This window comes from Papaver somniferum, chromosome 4 (genome assembly GCF_003573695.1).
Source record: "Papaver somniferum cultivar HN1 chromosome 4, ASM357369v1, whole genome shotgun sequence".
Lineage (NCBI taxonomy): Eukaryota > Viridiplantae > Streptophyta > Magnoliopsida > Ranunculales > Papaveraceae > Papaver > Papaver somniferum.
Window position 1 is genome coordinate 39,005,723 of NC_039361.1, and position 20,075 is coordinate 39,025,797.

General features: G+C 38.7%; 1 protein-coding gene and 2 pseudogenes across 1 annotated transcript; 2 read left to right on the forward strand and 1 right to left on the reverse strand.

The window, feature by feature from the left end:
* Window positions 1–4,596: 4,596 nt before the first annotated feature.
* On the reverse strand, window positions 4,597–8,771 carry LOC113272375 (annotated as a pseudogene).
* LOC113275190 lies at window positions 8,278–16,810 on the forward strand (annotated as a pseudogene).
* Window positions 10,616–12,610, forward strand: LOC113272376 (peptidyl-prolyl cis-trans isomerase CYP21-1-like). The gene is made up of 6 exons (XM_026522220.1): window positions 10,616–10,793; window positions 11,060–11,127; window positions 11,325–11,429; window positions 11,770–11,848; window positions 11,949–11,974; window positions 12,599–12,610. The coding sequence occupies exons 1-6, from the start codon at window positions 10,616–10,618 to the stop codon at window positions 12,608–12,610; spliced, it is 468 nt and encodes a 155-aa protein (XP_026378005.1).
* Window positions 16,811–20,075: the final 3,265 nt, after the last annotated feature.

A 20,075-nucleotide genomic window follows, 5' to 3' on the forward strand; every position in this document is an offset into this window, starting at 1 on the left:
TAAGCTCGGAACAGGGGCTTTGTTGCGAGGTAAGCATGAGATGGTGACAGGCAAGGAAAAAATCGAAACGGAAAGTTATGAAATATGGTCAGGAAGATTCGGCTAAACTTTTAGGAGGTAAGAAAAATCTGCGACTCTCGTGTTGGCAGTTCCGTGCGGATTTGGTTCAAAGTGGAGCCGCTTGCGTTGGTTGGCGTGAAGTAAGCCGTTAGCATTGGTCGGATTGGAACGGAGCCGTTAGCATTGGTCGGATTGGAACGGAGCCGTTAGCATCGACTCGGCGGCACGTTGGGATACACTTGGCGTGCGTGAGCTGCTGGCATAGTCTTGAATACAAGGATGAATGTTGAGCTGGTGGAGCCATCAGTACTATAATGCATTGAATAGTATGTCTGACAACAAATTAGTGAGTGTTGAGGAATTTTCACGTCTCAACACGAAGAGGAAGGATGTGTTGTGGAAGCATGCCTAGCAACACAGTAGTGAGTGCTGAGGAATTTGCACGTCTCAGCACTAGTAGGAAAGATGTATTGAAGAAGCATGCCTAGCAACACAGTAGTGAGTGTTGAGGAATTTGCACGTCTCAACACGAATAGGAAAGGTGTGTTTAGGAAGCATGCCTAGCAACACAGTAGTGGGTGTTGAGGGATTTTCACGTCTCAACACGAATAGGAAAGGTGTGTTGAGGAAGCATGCCTAGCAACACAGTAGTGGGTGTTGAGGGATTTGCACGTCTCAACACGAAAATAGGAAAGGTGTTGAGGCAGTATGCCTGGAAACACAGTAGTGAGTGTTGACAAACTTGCACGTCTCAACACTACTAGGAAAGGTGTGTTGAGGCAGTATGCCTGGCAACACAGTAGCGAGTGTTGAGGAACTTTCACGTCTCAACACTACTAAGAAAGGTGTGTTGAGGCAGTATGCCTGGCAAAACAGTAGTGGGTGTTGAGGAATTTGTACGTCTCAACACGAAATAGGAAAGGTGTGTTGAGGCAGTATGCCTGACAATACAGTAGTGAGTGTTGAGGAACTTGCACGTCTCAACACTACTAAAAAAGGTGTGTTGAGGCAGTATGCCTGGCAACACAGTAGTGAGTGTCGAGGAATTTTCACGTCTCGACACGCTAAGATATTTTTAAAACTTATTGAATACGCCTAATAGATATAAAGCATTTAGTTTAAGGATAGTTACTTAGCTCTGTCTCCGCTAGGCATGTTCTTCGCGCATGATTGGGCTTTGGGTATTTTAGGCTCTCCCATGAGTGAGCATCATTTGGGTTGGTGATGGCACCAGGAAGATGACGGGTTGATAGACGAACAAAAGTCCCCAGGTCTTGGAAAGAAGGAGTGTGGCGGCTACAACACAATCCTTGGCAGGAAGGAGGCGTTGAAGCGGCTTCGTCTCATGGAGAGGACGTTGAAGCTTATGGAGCAAAACGCTGAAGCTTAGGCTTCGAATCTTGGATCAGCTTATGGAGATAATGTTGAAACGGAGTAGCTACTGGAGCGACCGTTGAAGCGGAGCCGCTGCTGGAGAACGTTGAAGTGGGGCCACTTCAAGAGAGAACTTTGAAGCGGCTCCTTTCAACTCTCAGAGCCTTGACGGTTACAATGTTGAATTCGGAGACCACGTCACTCAGCGTTCTGTCAAACTCGACATCCTTCAAGTGAACAGTGGTTAGGAGTCCCCAGTTTCATCTATCAATCGTGCTTCCCATGAGAGGTTGGGGTTTGGGAACAGCTTCCCTGGCTGGAAACAGCTACTTTCCTGATGCAGTGCGGTTGAGGGATGCAAATATGTCTTGACGCTGCTCCTTGGAGAAATATAGAATCTCATATAAATGTTTCATCATAGACTGCACGATTTTTTGGGCGAAGTCCCCAGAAATCGTGCAGCTCCTGACAGGAAGAGGGTCTCTGTGAACTCATGAGGGTTTCTTTGCCTCGATTTTGGAGAAGTTGTTCCTGATCTTTACGTGTGATGAAATTGGATTGATGATTCCCTTCTAATGGGCGTTCAATAGAAACGCAAGCATCTTCATCTATAAACGCACGTCCTGCTGAAGTGCCTGCGCCGGATGTTAAAAGCATTCCTTGTAGCTCCATCTTGGGTTAGCGTGACTCTTATGGTGGTCGATCCGTCAGTGTCTTGAGGAAAATAAGCATCTCTTTCTGAGTTATAGCCATGTCTCTCTAAGCCTTACGAGAACCTTTTTTCTTTCCACCAAATCAACTGTGGTAAAAGGAGGTCGGCCTCTTCTGGCTCCTCCAGTCTCTCATCCTGATGGTGGAATAGCAGCGGCTCTGGTGACGGTTGGAGCTGTCACACTTGAAGAAACGTTGGGTGTGACGGAAGCGCCTCTGGCTCTGGTGATCGGAGGTGTAACGCCTGAAGGGACATTTTCTGCGTCGCTGGTGTTGAAAGGTGGCGTATTAATGTCACTCTGATAGGAGGCATGAAGAATCTGTGATCCTTGCATTCGCGGCTTTGCATAAATTTGGTTTGCCCATTGAGTGTTGGCGTCAGCGCTGCAACTTTGGCCACTGATCGGTAGCGGTGGCATTGTAACTTAGTCCGTGAGACGGTGCTCTGGCTGGATATGGAAAGGGGGATGGCGCTGCCCCGGCCGGCTAAGGAATGTCCCATGGCGCTGCCGGCTAGGACGCGAGCTGTTGGCGTCGGCTTGACATGGAGCCGCTAGCATTGGCTCGGCGTGCTCCATCTTGGCTTGGTGAGCCGTCAACGTCGTTGGCTCGTCTTGGGACGTGGAGTTGTTGGTGCAATCGGCTATGGGCGGAGAAGTTGTGCTGGAAGGGTGCAAGCTGCTGGCGCTGGAAAGATGTAAGCTGTTAGCTGGAAAAGATGCAAGCTGCCGGCACTGGAAGGAAGCAAACTGTTAGCGCTAGAAGGATGTAAGCTCCTGGTGCTGGAAGGACGCAAGCTGTTAGCGCTAGAAAATATACAAGTTGTCGGCGCTGGAAGGACGCAATATGTCAGCGCTGGAAAAGATGCAAGCTGTCGGCGCTGGAAGGACGCAAGCTGTCAGCGCTGGAAAAGATGCAAGCTGTCGGCGCTGGAAGGATGAAAGTTGTCAGCGCTGGAAAAGATGCAAGTTGTCGGCGCTGGAAGGACGCAAGCTGTCAGCGCTGGAAAAGATGTTTTGATGAGCATCCCCCAGTTTGTGACATGTTTTGATGTCTCGAGTGTTTTCGTGCAAAACGTGTAGCATGTTGCTATTGTTTGGCAAGTTAAGATTGAGAGGCTTGTCGGTTATGTGGTGACCTTCGACGGCCGAGATTTTGCATCTTGAGAGGAAGGTTAGCCGTTGATTTTGGTTACCTTCCGTTAGTAGCCAGTAGCGTGGCCACGGTGTTGGCATGGCTTGCGCATGCTCTTGGCGTGGCTAATTAGGGTTTGGTGCCCTGACCAAAGAATATGCATAGCTAAGTGTGTGTCGTGGCAAAAGAGGTGGCATCGTATCCAAAGGTTACCACAAGTCGTTTGGTTTAAGGGCGAGATTGTACGGCTGAGATTTGCATCTCAGAAGGAAGGATAGTCGTTGGCAGCGTGCGGCTTGGAAGGGAAGCGCTTGCGTCTTGGACGGGAGCCGTTGGTAGCGTGCGGTTTGGAAGGGAAGTGCTTGCGTCTTGGAAGGGAGTCGTTGCCAGCGGCATGGAGGCATGGCCAGCATGGCTTTGGCATGTTTTAGGCGCGGTCAAATTAGGGTTTTGGCATAAACCGTGGAATTTGGCATTAAGTCAGAAGTTGCCACGCGTTTGGTGGCGAACTTGTACGGCTGAGATTTGCATCTCAAAAGGAAGGATTGCCGTTGATTGTTGCAACCCTCCGTTTGGAAGCCAGCGGCATGGGGGAATGGTCGGCATGTCTTTGGCATGTTTTTGGCGCGGAGATGTGGCTGGCATGCCGTTGGCACGGTAGTGCGGTTGCCATGATATGCCTTTGGCGTGGAGATGTGGCTGGCATGGCTGGCATGCCGTTGGCACAGTGGTGCGGCTGGCATGGTATGCCTTTGGCGCGAAGATGCGGAAATTAGGGTTTAGCATGTCGAAACTCTAATTAGAATATACAGCATGCGCGGTTGGCATGCTTGGGTAGCGTGCGCGGTTGGCATGTGCGGAGATGATGCCAGTCAATACTGAGGTTCTATCGTGGAACATAGCATGTATGTAAAAAAGGTACCCTGGTAACTTCTCGTAGACGTATTGAAAGACTCAATAAATGCTCTAGTGGAGACATTAGTAATCAGGCTCTATTTCTTTACAGAGTGACGTCACGTCAAGTCTAGGTTTTACGATTTTTACCCTAAGCTAAAAACCACCATCAACAGCTGTGATGACCTTGGTAGGTGTAACCACCATCTTCACATAAAATCTGATAAGTGTATATACAAGTGACAATTTGTTTTTTTGTTGGGGAAATGGAATAACAAGAATGATGCATGAAACTCGAAATCAAATCAATGTCTATCTGATCTAAACAAGAATGAAACATTTTATATATTAATTCAACCATAGTAAGATCATGGATAGCACATTGTATTTAGATGTCTACAATGACTAAGGACATAATACAAAGATGATTAGATATACTATTAGGAAGACATCTACACAACCAGATATGCCAGTACCACTTTAATTCAATAGAGTTAAAGAGGGATTGCCGACACTCTGATAGTCCCGAGTCTAAAAAAAACACTTGGCATTTTTTGCTCATTAGTCCCATTTCACTGCTGCACCTTGTTATGGATCGAAGGTGAAGATTGGAAAATTTCACCCCCATTTGTCTATTGCACAACCAAATCAACATCAAAGCGGCGGGTCACCTGGAACCACCCAAAGCTTCACTCGCTCGTCATCACCAGCTGTGGCTAAAACCATCTTATGGTCACGTCCTGCAAAACAACACGATACCATGATGTAAGATCAAACTATAAAAGAGAAACAATAGATAAAATAACAATCCTCACAACAACGGAGAAGACTAAAAAGAAAAGAAAGTTTACTAACCAACACGAAGTTCTTTCGGAGCACAGGCAACGACCTTGATTTTCTCTGCACGAAAGATGAGGTTTACCAGGGGATTAGTGTCAAGAGATGGGAATGAGATGAATATTATGCATACTGAGAAAAGTTTTCACAAGAAAAAATTGAAAAGAGTGGTAAGAAACTAGCATACCATCATGTGCCTCATAATGTGTTTCCAAAACTTTCCCAGTTTCAGCACATATCCATTGTAGTATTGGACCATGGGTGGCAGCTAATATATTTCCATCAGGCGAGATATAGATATGCTAATAGTGCAACGTGTTCCCTTTTAAGTCATGAAGTGTAATTGGGAACACCTTTAGAATCTGGGGATCCTGATAAAAATCATGCCGAACATTAATATTCCATATTCTTATGGTACCATCCTTTGATGTTGTTATGATTTGTTCCGAATTAGATGAAAAGCATAACCAAGTCACAACACTCTCATTACCCTTCAGCTGCATAGCTCCTGTAATCTCTTTTACTGATCCAGCCTTGGTAAGTATGATCTCCCATATCTTCACATCTGCAGAAGACGCTGCAGCAGCAGCTATTAACCTCCCGTTATGGATTATTCTGGCCATACTATTTTTTAGCTCGTTCGTGTCAGTGCTTCCAAAAATCTTCCCACTCTTTCCATTCCAAATAATGATGTCATTACCTTCGGAACACGAAACAATGAATGGACTTCCACCAGCAGTGTCATAATTGGCAGTAGTTCCAGCAAGAGTTACAATAGCCCTCGTCTGATGGACTTTCATGCGTAGCCATTTCATTTCCGGAACAAGAGATTTAGGTTTCTCATGCTTTTTGTGCTTTGAGGTATTTGAATTTCCTTCAGCGTACATATACAAATTAGAACCAGAACTATATTGAGCTGCCACAACCACAGATGAATCTTCATTAGAGAAGGAAACTGTTGTTGGTTGTCCACCAGCCGGTAAGTGAATTTTTACAACTCTGCAAAACGAGAAGTAATAATCTAAATGATCAACTTGGTGATGATTGATCAAGGTAGTGATAACTCTTAATAAATTTCCATACACATACATACTTGAAGCTTGAACTCTGAACATTATCCAATTTGAATACCCTGGCAACCCCATCAGCACAACCTGTAAACAAAATGTAATTTATATAAAAACATGAATGACAGTCTTAGTTTAACATGAAATCCAAATTAACTTGTCATCAAATCATTAAAGTTTTCTCAACCGTCAAAGGAATCACGAATGTCATCAAGTGGACTTTCCCAATATGATCATCCATGTAATTCAAGTAACAGTGGCGAGGTAAATCACAGTTCAGAGTCACTCAACAAACTATTGGGATAAATTAGCTAGCCTTTACCCAATTATGACCCTAGACGAAGTAAGTGGAAGGTTAGGTCTGCGTTGAAGAACCAACTTACAAGTATCTGAGCTATTAAACTTACATGGAACGCCTCTACAGTCATCAAGTTTCGAAATGTAAAGATGGTACGTTTTCCAGACAATTTTATCTTCAAATACACGCGGATTTTATCGTGGTGTTTTTTTATGTCAAAAGGCAGTTTCTCTCTTTTCAAAAAGTAAGTTCACACATAAACAATATAAATATACAGAGAACATTCAAATTGCAATGCTAATTGTTGTTTACACTTTACAGTGCATCAGTTGCTAGCATTGTAAAACCAAAATCTGATTCCCAAACCAAGTTGATGAAACATAAACTAACGACAATAAAGAGTAATTTCACTTGTAACCAAATTTCGACCATCAGCCGAGAAACACAAAGCTACAACTGAATCTCCATGGCCACTCAAAGCATTTACAAAACATCGATGATTAGGCCGTCGTCCATTTTGATCCTGAAAATCAACATAATCTAATCATATACTACTATCATATAATCCTTAGAAGTCAATAATTTCTCCCAGACTAACTAAAATTGAGTTGATAATTTAAACCTTGTGAGTTAGTTCTCGAGGTAGTAAAGAATAGGAAAAATAGGAAATATGCTCCAAAATCCGGTGTAATCTTGGGGATATGTCCCGATATTCCAGTTTTGGGTGATATTCCCCAACCGTCTATATTTTCGTCCAAAAATGTTAGTAGTCAATGTATGCACACATGCGAGATAACACGTGTAAATAAATACATTTGCACCCTCCCAACGCATGTGTAAACCACATGCATAAGTTTAGACCATCTTCTTTATCGTCTTTCCCAGACCAAGAATCAATGTTACAGAACACCATTAACAATATCAGCTAGTTCGGGGAAGCCTGAAGATCATTGTAGATCAATTCGAAATTAAGCATATAAGATTCAATTATATTATCAAGTCCACCTCTTTTAGTAATAACTAACACCACAATCACTAGGCATCTTAATTTCCATAAAATCATCCTCAATTTCACATATGAACCCTAATTACATCTGAAAACCCCAAACGTTGAAACTGGAAAAATCAAACTTATAAAACTAGAATTTCACATTATTAAGAAGTACCCTTTCATCGGTTTAAGAAGAAATCATCATCAATTACAAGAACTTGCCGTTCAATAATGGTGGTATAGCAGTTCAGGGATTATGGAAGGTCATCTTCTTTTTTGTTCTAATAGTGAACAAAAGACGTGGGGAAAAGGTCAAGCTAGTACTTATTCTGGTTTTAAATTTGTTAGATCAAAAGCTCTTCATTGTATGCAGTTTCTTTAGATAATGAATACAGCTGCTCCATTTTAAATTTGTATGCAGTTTCTTCATAAGCAGAGATGTTGACCGGTCAAGATCGAGATGTTGACCGGTCAAGATCGAGATATTGACTACTAACATTTTTGGATGGAAATATAACCGGCTGGGGCATATTACCCAAAACTGGAATCTCGGGACATATTCCCAAAATTACACCGGATTTTGGGGTATATCCTCAATTTTCCCAAGAATATGATCCCTGTAATCTCTCGATCATCCTCTCTATTCGTCTTTCCGTCTTCGTTTTCATCATCTTTTTTTTTTGATAATATAATTCACTGAGAATCGAACCGAACCCCTGTTACAGAAGAATTCAACTCCTCTTCCAAACCCTTGGTGATATCCATAACTAATTGACGGATCGAAGAATTTCCTTTTTGGGGGGAAATTCATATGTAAGCGGTAAAGCCCAATCCATAGGTCCATGTTCTTAATGGGCCATGGGTCGATGAAAATCTAATGTTGTCTTTTCAACACTCTCACGAAACGAGGAGAAACATGAGTCTCACTCCTCTTCTTCAGTGTGCTTTCAGAGTTGAGAAGGAGAGAGAAACTGCGAGAGATCTCACTTCTCAGAGAGAAATTCAATGATGCGTAAAGAAGAAAACTAGACACAAAAAAAATGATGCGTTGAGATATTTCACCTTATCTGCAACCTAGATTTCTTCTTATATTCATTGTTATTTTTCTGGCATTTTCAAATTTTCAATGGGTAAGTGTACGTTTTCATCGTCTCTTTCAGTTTTTGCTTTTAATTTGATAACATTTTTGGGATTTCTCTAATTTCGTTTGATCATTAGATTGCAAAGTAAGTAATTATTCATTCTGATCTGTCCTTGATCTATTTTTTGACCTGGATGTACCCTAATTTAACTTTTAGAAACAATTAGTAGTAACAAAGAGAGAGTGAGAGAGACCATCTACGGGGTTCCAAGTAGGGATGCTATTGTTTATCATGTTGTTATTACGAAAAACAGGCACTGCCATTTATATTTGTTTAATTTGTTTCACTCTGTACTGTTTTAAGAGTTAGTGAAGCAAATGTGCATTATTACTTTCATTATGTAGCTAATGATGACACAAGTAATCTCAAATTCGGAAGAAGATAAGGCATAAGAGGTACACGAAATTACTCACAGGGTGTTCTTGGATGTTGATATTGGTGAACAACGTATAGGTAAAAAAGCTATATACTACTCTTTGTATGTGAATTAGCTTAAACTGAAAATGCAGTTTATTTTACCTTTTCTGCATTACTTGTGGTTCTGGAAAAGCAGACATGTGTTTTGCTTTACAACATGTTGTAAGTTTCTCAGAAGTCAAAAGTATATGTGCGGTCCATCTATTTCTCTTTATATCTGTTCCAATTTCGCCATGGTGGATTTGCTTAAAACTTCATTTGTGTGTGATTTTTAATCAATGAACTATGTAGATTGCCGAGAAAAACCCTGAGTCGATAATTGTGGGGTCTTAAAGTTAACAATGGGTCATATCTCTGTGACATACTAATATACTATTGTAACAGTTCTAACTCCATAGTTGAGGTTCGGTTCACTAGATAATTGTAAATTGTTTTCCTGCCCTGCTATGTTATAGATCTTTCGTAGAAAAATAGACAATTGTTTATGAAAGTGAGTTCAAAGTAGCAATCTTTTTCTTCTATACGAATCAGTATAAATTGCGTTCCAATACCTCCCAAGGAAAATCTGGAATTGGATCCCAAATTGACGGGTTACCTTTATTCACATGATTAACATTTTGAATTTTGTGTATTTATTTTGTACCATTCTCTGATGTTTGCAGTGTTTTGGTAACTCAGTAAACAATATCTGTTAAAATGAAATGGCATGTTTAAGTTTGTGGTATCATGTATCTCTTCATTAACTTTATGTGCCTCTGAGAACTGCGTTTGCACTTTCTGCAGGTAGATTGGTAATTGGATTGTATGGCCAGGTTGTCCCCAAAACAGTTGGTATGTCATACACATTTCATCTATTACTTTATGATTTTGATCCTGATGTGATCCCTTTCTATGTTGCACCTATGGAATCATAGTTTATCAATTTCATTGGTTAAGCATTTTTAGCAGATTTTGCCGTTTGAAATCAAATATAATAGAAAAGTAAAATTTATGGTGTATAAATCTTAATTAACTTTTACGGCTGTTCAAAAACTGCATGTTACAATGGTCTATATTTAGGAAATCTGATGACCTTGAATTGTCAAATTGGAGTGAAGTTTCCTTTGGTTATTACGAAGCCAAATTTTTCAATGGGGAACCACATCATTATTTCTTTGATCGGTCTGAGTTATAAAAATTTAAGCAGATTCCCGAAACAAATTGTTACTTAGATATTTTTTTTGTACCAGTGATGTTCTCTACTTTAGATTTCTTTCATGTGTTCCTTGATTCATTTGCTTGATATACCACTATATATACTCCGTATTGGAAGTTCAAACAATACTTGATCTATTTAGCAAGTCATACTTTGTTTACATGGATATAAATTGATGCCTGATGCCTAGCTATATCTGTTTTTTGCAGAAAATTTCAGGGCTCAGTGTACAGGTGCGTCAAGCTTCCTGATCTCTTTAGCAATTAACTGATCACTTATGAGAAGCACATTTTCCAGTATATTTTTATCATATACATCTCATCCCAGCATCATGGTAATAACGTCCGATCTGGTTTCATCGTAACTTCTACTTAGATCTGTGTATCATCTCTCCTGGCATGGTTCCTGGATATGATGAACATATAACTGTAGACCCAATACCAAACTTCTGCAAGACTCTGGTTATGATCAAGTTTTATTTCAAGTGTAGGAGAAATGGGTCAGGGTGTCAATGGAAAAGAACTCCAATACAAGGGAGTACCATTTCATCGAATAATTTCTGGGTTTGTAGTACAAGGTGGTGATATAGCTCATGGGGATGGGAAGGGAACTGAATCTATATACGGTGGCACCTTCCATGATGAGAATTTCAAGGTCAAACATTCAGATGCAGGTAGGTCCTTGGCATATTCAATTAGAACAACCTAAAAAAAACATCCCGAGTTTTTTATCCTTCCTTCGTATTATATGTTATATAACGCAAGGTAACTTGTGTTTCTATTTTAAGAAAAATACACTAAATCATTGTGAGCTAAATTACATGAGTTTTATTGATTGCATTTCGTTATCATTCTTTTTTGGTTCCTATGAGAATGCATTCGTCTGAATGTTCCCTGAAGTGATGCAGATTTCTGAATTGTAGGCTGCTGGTGGTTGTAGGTATTGTTTCCATGGTGAACTCTGGACCTGATTCAAATGGCTCACAATTCTTCATAACGACAGTCAAGGCCAGCTGGTAAGTCACTTCACTTGATATCCAATTAAATCCAACTGCATGCTTAATGATTTTATGGTGGTCACATGAGCATATACATGCATGTATACATATTGAATATCTATTTTCAGTTTCTCCTGTTCTCTTCTCATGCTTTGGCTAGGGCTAACTACTTGTTATTTACCATATGTTTTGTTTGTATGAATAAAGCTGGATGAGGAGCATGTTGCATTTGGTAAAGTGATTCAAGGGATGGACACTGTATATGCAATAGATGGTGGAGCTGGAACTTACAACGGTAAACCCAGGAAGAAGGTTGTGATTGCAGACTCAGGAGAGATACTTATGAGCAAGTGGGATGAAGAAACATGAAAAAATCTGACTCTTCAAGAAGTACTACGTTGCAAATGATTTGACTGTGCATGGCATTAGTGTTTAATCATCTGACATGTGTTTCTAGATGATCTGTTTTGCCTTTGTTTTTGCCAACTGTTCGTTCAGAGCATTTAATTTGTGCATTAGCACGTTAGCTAGCTAACAATGTTACACAATACAGATACAGTCTCACTAGTAGTCTTGTAGATGAAAATTTTCATTTTTTTGCGTCTGCCTAATGAAAATTTTCATTTTTTTGACACAAGTAATCTCAAATTAGGAAGAAGATAAGGCAGAAGAGGTACACGAAATTACTCACAGGATGTTCTTGGATGTTGATATTGGTGAACAACGTATAGGTAAAAAAGCTATATACTACTCTTTGTATGTGAAGTAGCTTAAACTGAAAATGCAGTTTATTTTACCTTTTCTGCATTACTTGTGGTTCTGGAAAAGCAGACATGTGTTTTGCTTTACAACATGCTGTAAGTTGCTCAGAAGTCAGAAGTATATGTGCGGTCCATCTATTGCTCTTTATATCTGTTCCAATTTCGCCATGGTGGATTTGCTTAAAACTTCATTCGTGTGTGATTTTTAATCAATAAACTATGTAGATTGCCGAGGACAACTCTGAGTCGATAATTGTGGGGTCTTAAAGTTAACAATGGGTCATATCTCCGTGACATACTAATATACTATTGTAACAGTTCTAACTCCATAGCTGAGGTTCGGTTTCACTAGATAATTGTTTTCCTGCCCTGCTATGTTATATATTTTTCGTAGAAAAACAGACAATTGTTTTTTGTTTTTAAATTTGAGTTCAAAGTAGCAATCTTTTTTCTTCTTTATGAATCGGTATAAATTGCATTCCAATACCTTCCAAGGAAAATCTGGAATTGGATCCCAAATTGATGGGTTACCTTTATTCACATGCTTAACATTTTGAGTTTTGTGTATTTACTTTTGTACCAGTCTCTGATGTTTGCAGTGTTTTGATAACTCAGTAAACAGTATTGTTAAAAATGAAACAGCATGTTTAAGTTTGTGGTATTATGTATCCGGTCATTAACTTTATGTGCCTCTGAGAACTGCCTTTGCACTTTCTGCAGGTAGATTGGTAATTGGATTGTATGGCCAGGTTGTCCCCAAAACAGTTGGTATGTCCTACACCTTTCCTATTACTTTATGATCTTGATCCTGATGTGATCCCTTTCTATGTTGCCTTTATAATTGCACCTACGGAATCATAGTTTATCAATTTCATTGATTAAGCATTTTTAACTGATTTTGCCGTTTGAAATCAAATATAATAGGAAAGTAAACTTTATGGTGTATAGATCTTAATTAAATTTTACGGCTGTTCAAAAACTGCATGTTACAATGGTCTATATTTAGGAAATTTGATGACCTTGAATTGTCTTATTGGAGTAAACTTTCCTTTGGCAAATATGTTCTTCTAACTATCTCATTAATACGAAGCCAAATTTTTCAATGGGGAACCACATCATTATTTCTTTGATCAGCCTGAGTTGTAAAAATTTAAGCAGATTCCCGAAACAAATTGTCACTCAGATAATTTTTTCTACCAGTGATGCTCTCTAGTATTATTTATGGTATAATCTGATTTATTTTATGTTTATTTTTTTTAGTTCTTCTAATGATTTGCTTATGTCAAACCTGTTTCAGTTACAACGGAGGATGAAGATTGCTGAACTGAAACAATTATGCGCAAGGCCTGATGTGGTTGAGGTATGCCATACTGTATGTATGTATATATATATATATATATGATATTATGATATCTTCTTCTTTTTTGGTGTATTCAGTTGTATTTTTTTGTTTGACAAAAAAATTTGGATGTTTCATATATTTTTAGGTGTGGGATGCAACAGCAGCAGACCCAAAGTTGCTAGTGTTTCTCAAATCGTACTGAAATACTGTTCCTGCACTGGTGTCAAAAGAGGAAATTCTTACAGGTGAGTGGTCGACTGGACATAGATAATAGTTTACTTAGTATGTACATGCATGATAAATGAACTTACACTGTAAAAGGGGTTCATGTAAGAGGGTGAGCGAAAATAATAGAATCAATAAGGTTCTTGCAGGGGACTGGCTGTAACAATCATGGAGACAGAAGTAGGTGGTATTTTTTGAAAAGAATCTTTGATATGTTTATTTTTTAACATATTTGCTAGGGGTTATGTAGGTTTTTTGTTCTATATCAAATTAAGGTGCCTAGACAAGTTTGAGTGAGAGCTATGAGTTGTCAGGTTACGTTTGACGTTGAATTATACATCAAACTAAGGTGCCTAGACAAGTTTGAGTGAGAGCGGGTCGTCGGGTTATGTTTGATGTTGCAATGCAGCTTGTGTGGGCTTACTTTGCGCAATACATGGACTGGATGTATTTTTTTATTGCGGCAGTATAGTCCACTGGAATAATTATGCCCATTGGCTGCTTTGATACGGAGAATCTAATATCACTAATCCATCTTTTATGTGTTTTTTAGGGAAAACGTGGTATTGAGAAACAGCCTTTTCAACTCCCTGACTTCATTGCGGCAACCGGAATCGAGAAAATTAGACAGGTATAACTGGATGCTTAGGTCTGCAATGATTAAATGTTATCCAATTTTGAGACATTTATTCTTTTTGCGCCACTAGCCATTGTGCTATCAGTTGTTTTCTAAACACTTCAGTATATTTGAAGAATGTTTTGAGCTGTTAGAATCCTCTCACCTTCTTTTGGAAGATGGTTACATAACTCTGTTGCTTTCCTCTTTGTGTAGCCAGATAATGATCCTTCCAATTATTTGTCATGTTCTCTCGGTTTATATTCTATTAATTATTCTATTAGTTAATGGTTTCAATGGTGTCATATGTAGGCGTACATTGAGAAAGAGGACAGTAAAAAGTTGAAACAGAAGCAACGTGAGCGAATGCAACCAAAGATGGGAAAGATGGATATTGATTATCAGGTTTGAGCAACTTTTTATGATATTATGAATTATCACGCGTCTCTCTCCTTCGTTGTTTTACTTCTATACAGAAAGTCCAGTCTTGTATATTACACATTATGTTCTCTGGCTAATCATAATGGTTCTACATATACAGGTTCTCCATGATGCCTTCTTTAAATATCAGACCAAGCCTAAGCTTACTAGTCATGGCGAGCTCTATCACGAAGGGAAAGAGTTTGAGGTATAGGTTCTGTGGTTAATCTACTGAGTTCATAGAAACCAATCTAGTAGTTGTATTTACAGTTATTTTGGTGTGTACAGGTGAAATTACGAGAGATGAAGCCAGGTATGCTGTCACAGGATTTAAAAGAAGCCCTTGGTATGCCAGAGGGTGCGCCTCCCCCATGGCTTATTAATATGCAGGTCAATTTTAGCTAATATATTACTGATTTCATTAATTGGTATCACAAGCTTCTTGATTCATTAATTGAGACAGTCTCTCTTATTTTTGTTCAACAGAGATATGGCCCCCCTCCGTCTTATCCACATCTCTAAATTCCTGGTCTGAATGCTCCTATTCCTCCCGGTGCTAGCTTCGGTTATCATCCTGGAGGTTGGGGTAAACCGCCTGTTGACGAAGTGAGTTCACTTTTTTTCTTCAGTTTTTTATTAGATTCTGTTTCGCTAATTTGAGGAATGCTTGTTAACATTGGGAATTCTTCTCAATATTTGTATAGTATGGGCGTCCATTATACGGAGATGTCTTTGGAGTGCAGCAACAGGAACAACTTAACTATGAGAGTATACTGTCAAGGTAACTTCTTCCTTCTGCATAATATGGTTAGTGGTAGCGTGTGCTAGATAATGTGTACTAATGAGCTTTTTCTTTTTTCAGCAGTTCCGGTGGTGTGGAGACACCGGATGTCATTGAACTACGGAAGCAGCAGAGTCATTGTTTGTATTCTTGCTTACCTTCTTGTGGTCCTTCTCATATAGGTGCTTGAAGAAAAAGAAGAAAAGATCGCTCCTGGAACCTTGCTTGGGACAACACACACGTATGTACATGGCAATGATAGTCACGTAGTTTTGTTGAATTGACTATAGTATATTTGATAATGATTTAGAAAAAGTCTTTAACATTTGTTTCTGGATTCAGGTATGTGGTTGGTACTGGAGCACAGGAAAAGGCTGCAGCTTCCAAAAGGGTATTGATTTGTTATCTTCCTTTCTTCCATCCTTATTTTAATAGGGAATTCATTGCTCTAGTAAATTTTGAATGTTAACTAGGGGAAAGCTAACTATATACATAGCAGAGACTTTAAACAAAACCAATGTTATGTAACTAATTATTCTAATCTGACTGCTATAAGCATGTTGGGTTTTTGGTATGGCGCACTGGATAGTAGGTTAGCTCATTGTAATATTGATTGCACCAAGTATCTGAAAGTTCTCTGCACTACTATGTTTTGCAATGTCTATGAAGCTGGGCTACATGTAGAAGTGGCTTAGCTTGTCATAATTACTTGAATTAATGTCAAAATTTCCTAGGAGATGAAAAAGTAATTTCGAGTTAAGTTGTTTCCACTCTGCAGTATGCGGTCTCCTGGTTTGATCACTCATAGTTTTGTAAGATAAGTCCTAGTCATTCGTCTTACTAGTGTTCTTCCGCGAGGTCAAAAGGCAGATAAAGTTGATGTCTCTTTCAAACCAGAGGAATTGGAAGGGTTGGAGAACCTGGATGGTGTTCTGGCTGCCAAGTAAGAGAGAAACTGTAACAGAGATTGTTGTCAAAAGACTGGGTTAATATTTTGCTTTGTGAGGAATATATTGCTAATGTTTGATCTCTCTCTGTTGCAGGTACGAGGAAGCAAGGGAAGAAGAGAAACAGCGTAGCCAGCGTGAGGATTTCAGCGATATGGTTGCGGAGGTATGTTTGACGTCTCTGCAGTTTGCCATTTTCATGGTAGTTTTATATATTCACCTGTTTCACTCATAAATTTGATGGGACTTGTGCAGAATGAGAAGAAGAGGAAGAGAAAGATGCACGAGAAGGATGGGAAATCAAAAAAGAAAGATTTCAAGTTTTAGATATTGTAATATTTGTACCTGTGTTAGAATAGTAACTGAATAGTAACAGAGCCTGGGGAAAGTATGCGGAAAGCACTGGATCTGTATATTTTGGTTTTCTTAGCATTTTCTAACTGGCAGAAGTTTCTCTCATGTCCTGCACTGGTTTAAATGTTTTGAGCTGAGTTTATAAGTAAGTCTCATCTGTAGTCTTGTTAACTGAGGAATATACTCTTTAATCTTGAAACTTCAACTTATATTGCAGGGGAGACTACATAGTATGTATTATTTTCTCTGTCCTTTTTTGCTTATCTGCATCCCAATCTTCGCTGTTAGATGGTGCCCTACTCGTCATTATGGTCTTAAAATGAGGCTGCCTGAGTTTTTCATCTTCTTGCAACATAAATTAAAATAATAATTTTTTTTAGCTTTTTATAGGTCAATTCGAATATATAAATTAATAACTCTTCAATTTATATAAATTTAGTATTACATTTATACTAATTTGGTAAAGAATGATTTAATCGTGACTTGATTTTTCTTAAAATTGATGTCACGTTGAATTTCATCTTGGATTTTTCTTAACAATAGAAGATTTTTTGGTGTTGTCAATGCAATAAAAACATATTCAATATCTTTGTAGCTTTGGTATCTTCTTTACGGGAAGGTGATTCTGTAACTACACTTTCATCTTTGACTTCCACATCATCACTTTCATATTTTCCCATGACACTCTCAATTATTTCATCGTCGGTTAATAAATCTGAGATAATATCCTTTTGAGGGATGTTTAAAAGAAATTTAACATCCATTCTACTGTGATAATTCAACCCATTGATTGAATTTTGGGATTCTCTAGTTCCTTTATTATCTAACGCTTCACTTCGATTCTTTGATATGGTGTCATCTATTGAACAAATCTTGTAATGACGAAAACAATTTGCAATGGAATAAGGTGTATTGGTTCATTTTGTTGATTACTTTTTTTTTAGAATTAAACAATATTTTGATAAACTAGTTAAAAAAGAATTAATATGGAGTATAATTTAATAATTATTAATTTATTTGATTATTTAATATCGCGATAATTGATACATTTTACCGGTCCCGACGTTATTATTTTATATGAGTTATATTGTATGCTCCATCTATACCCAAAAAATAGGCAAAGTGAAAAGGACATTTTGGTTAATAGAGTTCCATTGACCAATCAACCAATGGCTATAAGGATTTGGAGCCCTTTCAAGATTTGTCACAACACCTCCACTTAATAATGTGCACAATGTAATCAACTCACTTACCAGGTTGTCCTAGAAACTTTAGAGCCAAGTCTCCAGTTACTGTTGCTGTTCTAGATAATGTGCACAATGTAATCAACTCACTTACCAGGTTGTCCTAGAGACTTTAGAGCCAAGTCTACAGTTACTGCTGCCGTTCTAGCACAGGTAAGCAGATATATCGGTTTCTTTCTTGTCTTTTCCCCATCTTTTATCAAGGTGATTTTTTCCTTCCATGAAGTGTTACTGAGCTTTCTTGTTTCCTCTTTTTTAGGCTAGGTTGCCTATGGCAGAAATGGCAGCAACTATCAGGAGTTGCGGCCTCTATGAGCTTATCGAGGTAATGATAGAATAACATTGGTATGCTTCTTACCTTTTTTTTTTCGTTTGAGGGTGAGGATCTGTACACACCCACCACTCACTTACACACCCATATCAAGGTGAAATCACCTTTTACTTCTGTTTGTATTAAAAAATATGTGGATTTGAATTTCATTAGAATGACAACGGAGGTTCTCTTTTTGCAAAGCAAAACCCTTCCAGACATCTGTATATGGAATCCCTACACTGTGATAATGTACATGTAGAGAAACACAACCCCATCTGATTTAGACTTGATGTATCATGGTTTCCTTGTCGACCAACATTCTAAAAAGTCTATGCAGCTATGTGAAGCTGGCAGAAGCTCTGTCATGTATGGTTTCTCAAGGGTAGTGTCTAGACCTCTCGCAGTATAATGTAAATCATCCCACGATACACAAAGATGATACGAGAAAAGAGAAACCTTAAGGAATTTTGTAATCCTGGTTCTTGCTTTCACTGGCGTAAAGTTGTACAGGAATGTGTTTCTGAAATTACTTTAAAGCATTTTGTTGTTGATGTCTTTTTACATTCCAAAGGATAAACAGATTGATCCAGGAAATATTTAAATTGAATTGACGTCTTCTGCAGGTATGTTTGAAACAGGTCAAACAGAAACACAATAATGGTGTCTGTTTAGCTAGGCTAGGATAGAAAAAGAGCAGTTGGCACTATAATGGATAGGTTGTTGATCAATTTCTGTGTCCTAATGAATAATATCAGCTTTTTCATTAAAAATGGAGAATTCTGTTGTTTTAGTTCTTACATTGTCGTCATCAGTATTGGATTACAGCCGGGAGTTTTTAGCCTTCCCCAAGCTTGTGCTTATATTCTATTGGGAGCGACTACTCCCAGTTATAGTCTATAAGATCACACTGTTTTCATGAAAAAGTGAAAAGAAAGTATGTATTCGAGTTTGTTTCAAAAAAACAAAAAAAAAAAGTGAAATGGCAGCAACTATCAGGAGTTGCGGCCTCTCTGAGCTTACCGAAGTAATGATAGAATAACATTGGTCTGCTTCTTCTTCTTTTTTTTTCGTTTGAGGGTGAGGAGGAGGATATGCTACATGGATGCAGAATGGCTTAGCTGTAAAGAAATCTAATCTAGCTTGAATGTGCAATGTTCTGTTTCCTAGTCCGAACTCCTAGTTATTTGCTCCGGAAGTAAATCACTGGGTACCCAGTAGATGGTTCTAGATAATCAAGTAGCACAACTGCCACATCCCATAAATACAGATTAGTGACCTGAGTTTGAAACTTGTCGGTACCAAACTTTTTGACCGATAAATGAAAAAAATATAAAAAAAGGGAAAGAAAATGAAGTAATAGAAAATTGCCAAAAACTACCACTGCCATCATTTTTTACCATAAGTACAAATGACACCACGCCACCTGGCCCACCAATCTCCCCTCGTTTTAACGTAAGTAAGACCGGTTCCTATGGTGGAGGTGTATAAAAGTTGTTTTGCCATATCACGTGGCATGGTAAACTACTTTGATAAAAATGGCAAATTCTATTAAAGTAGTATGTTTTATTGTGTTTTGTGGGATCCTTATCAACAAAAAATTTATTTGTTTGTGTTTGGTAGGGTTTTTATTAAATTTTATGAATTATTTCATATTTTTTAGGACCTTTTATATGATAAAAATAGAAGGATGTTATTGGGGCGTCACACTCCTTTAGAATGGCGTCACTTGGATATCTGGTGATCAAAAATCTGGTTAAGGGATATTTTTGATTCGATAACAATTTGTCCAAAATGACCCTTCAATTAAAACTAATAAAAACAGATGAGGAAGAAGCATACTGATCCTAGTGATGGTAATCAACATCTCAATCAACCTCAACTTCATCCTCAACTCATTCCACCGATTCAATCAATTGAAGAATGAATTTTTCAAACTCCTCAACAACAACCCATGG

What these genes read in the sequence shown, in the direction of transcription:
- LOC113272376 (XM_026522220.1), top strand. Translation starts at nt 10,616, where the DNA reads ATGGGTCAGGGTGTCAATGGAAAAGAACTCCAATACAAGGGAGTACCA. An exon ending in GGTCAAACATTCAGATGCAG is followed by an intron (nt 10,794 to 11,059) that starts GTAGGTCCTTGG and finishes TGGTGGTTGTAG; the next exon opens with GTATTGTTTCCATGGTGAAC. An exon ending in TCTTCATAACGACAGTCAAG is followed by an intron (nt 11,128 to 11,324) that starts GCCAGCTGGTAA and finishes GTATGAATAAAG; the next exon opens with CTGGATGAGGAGCATGTTGC.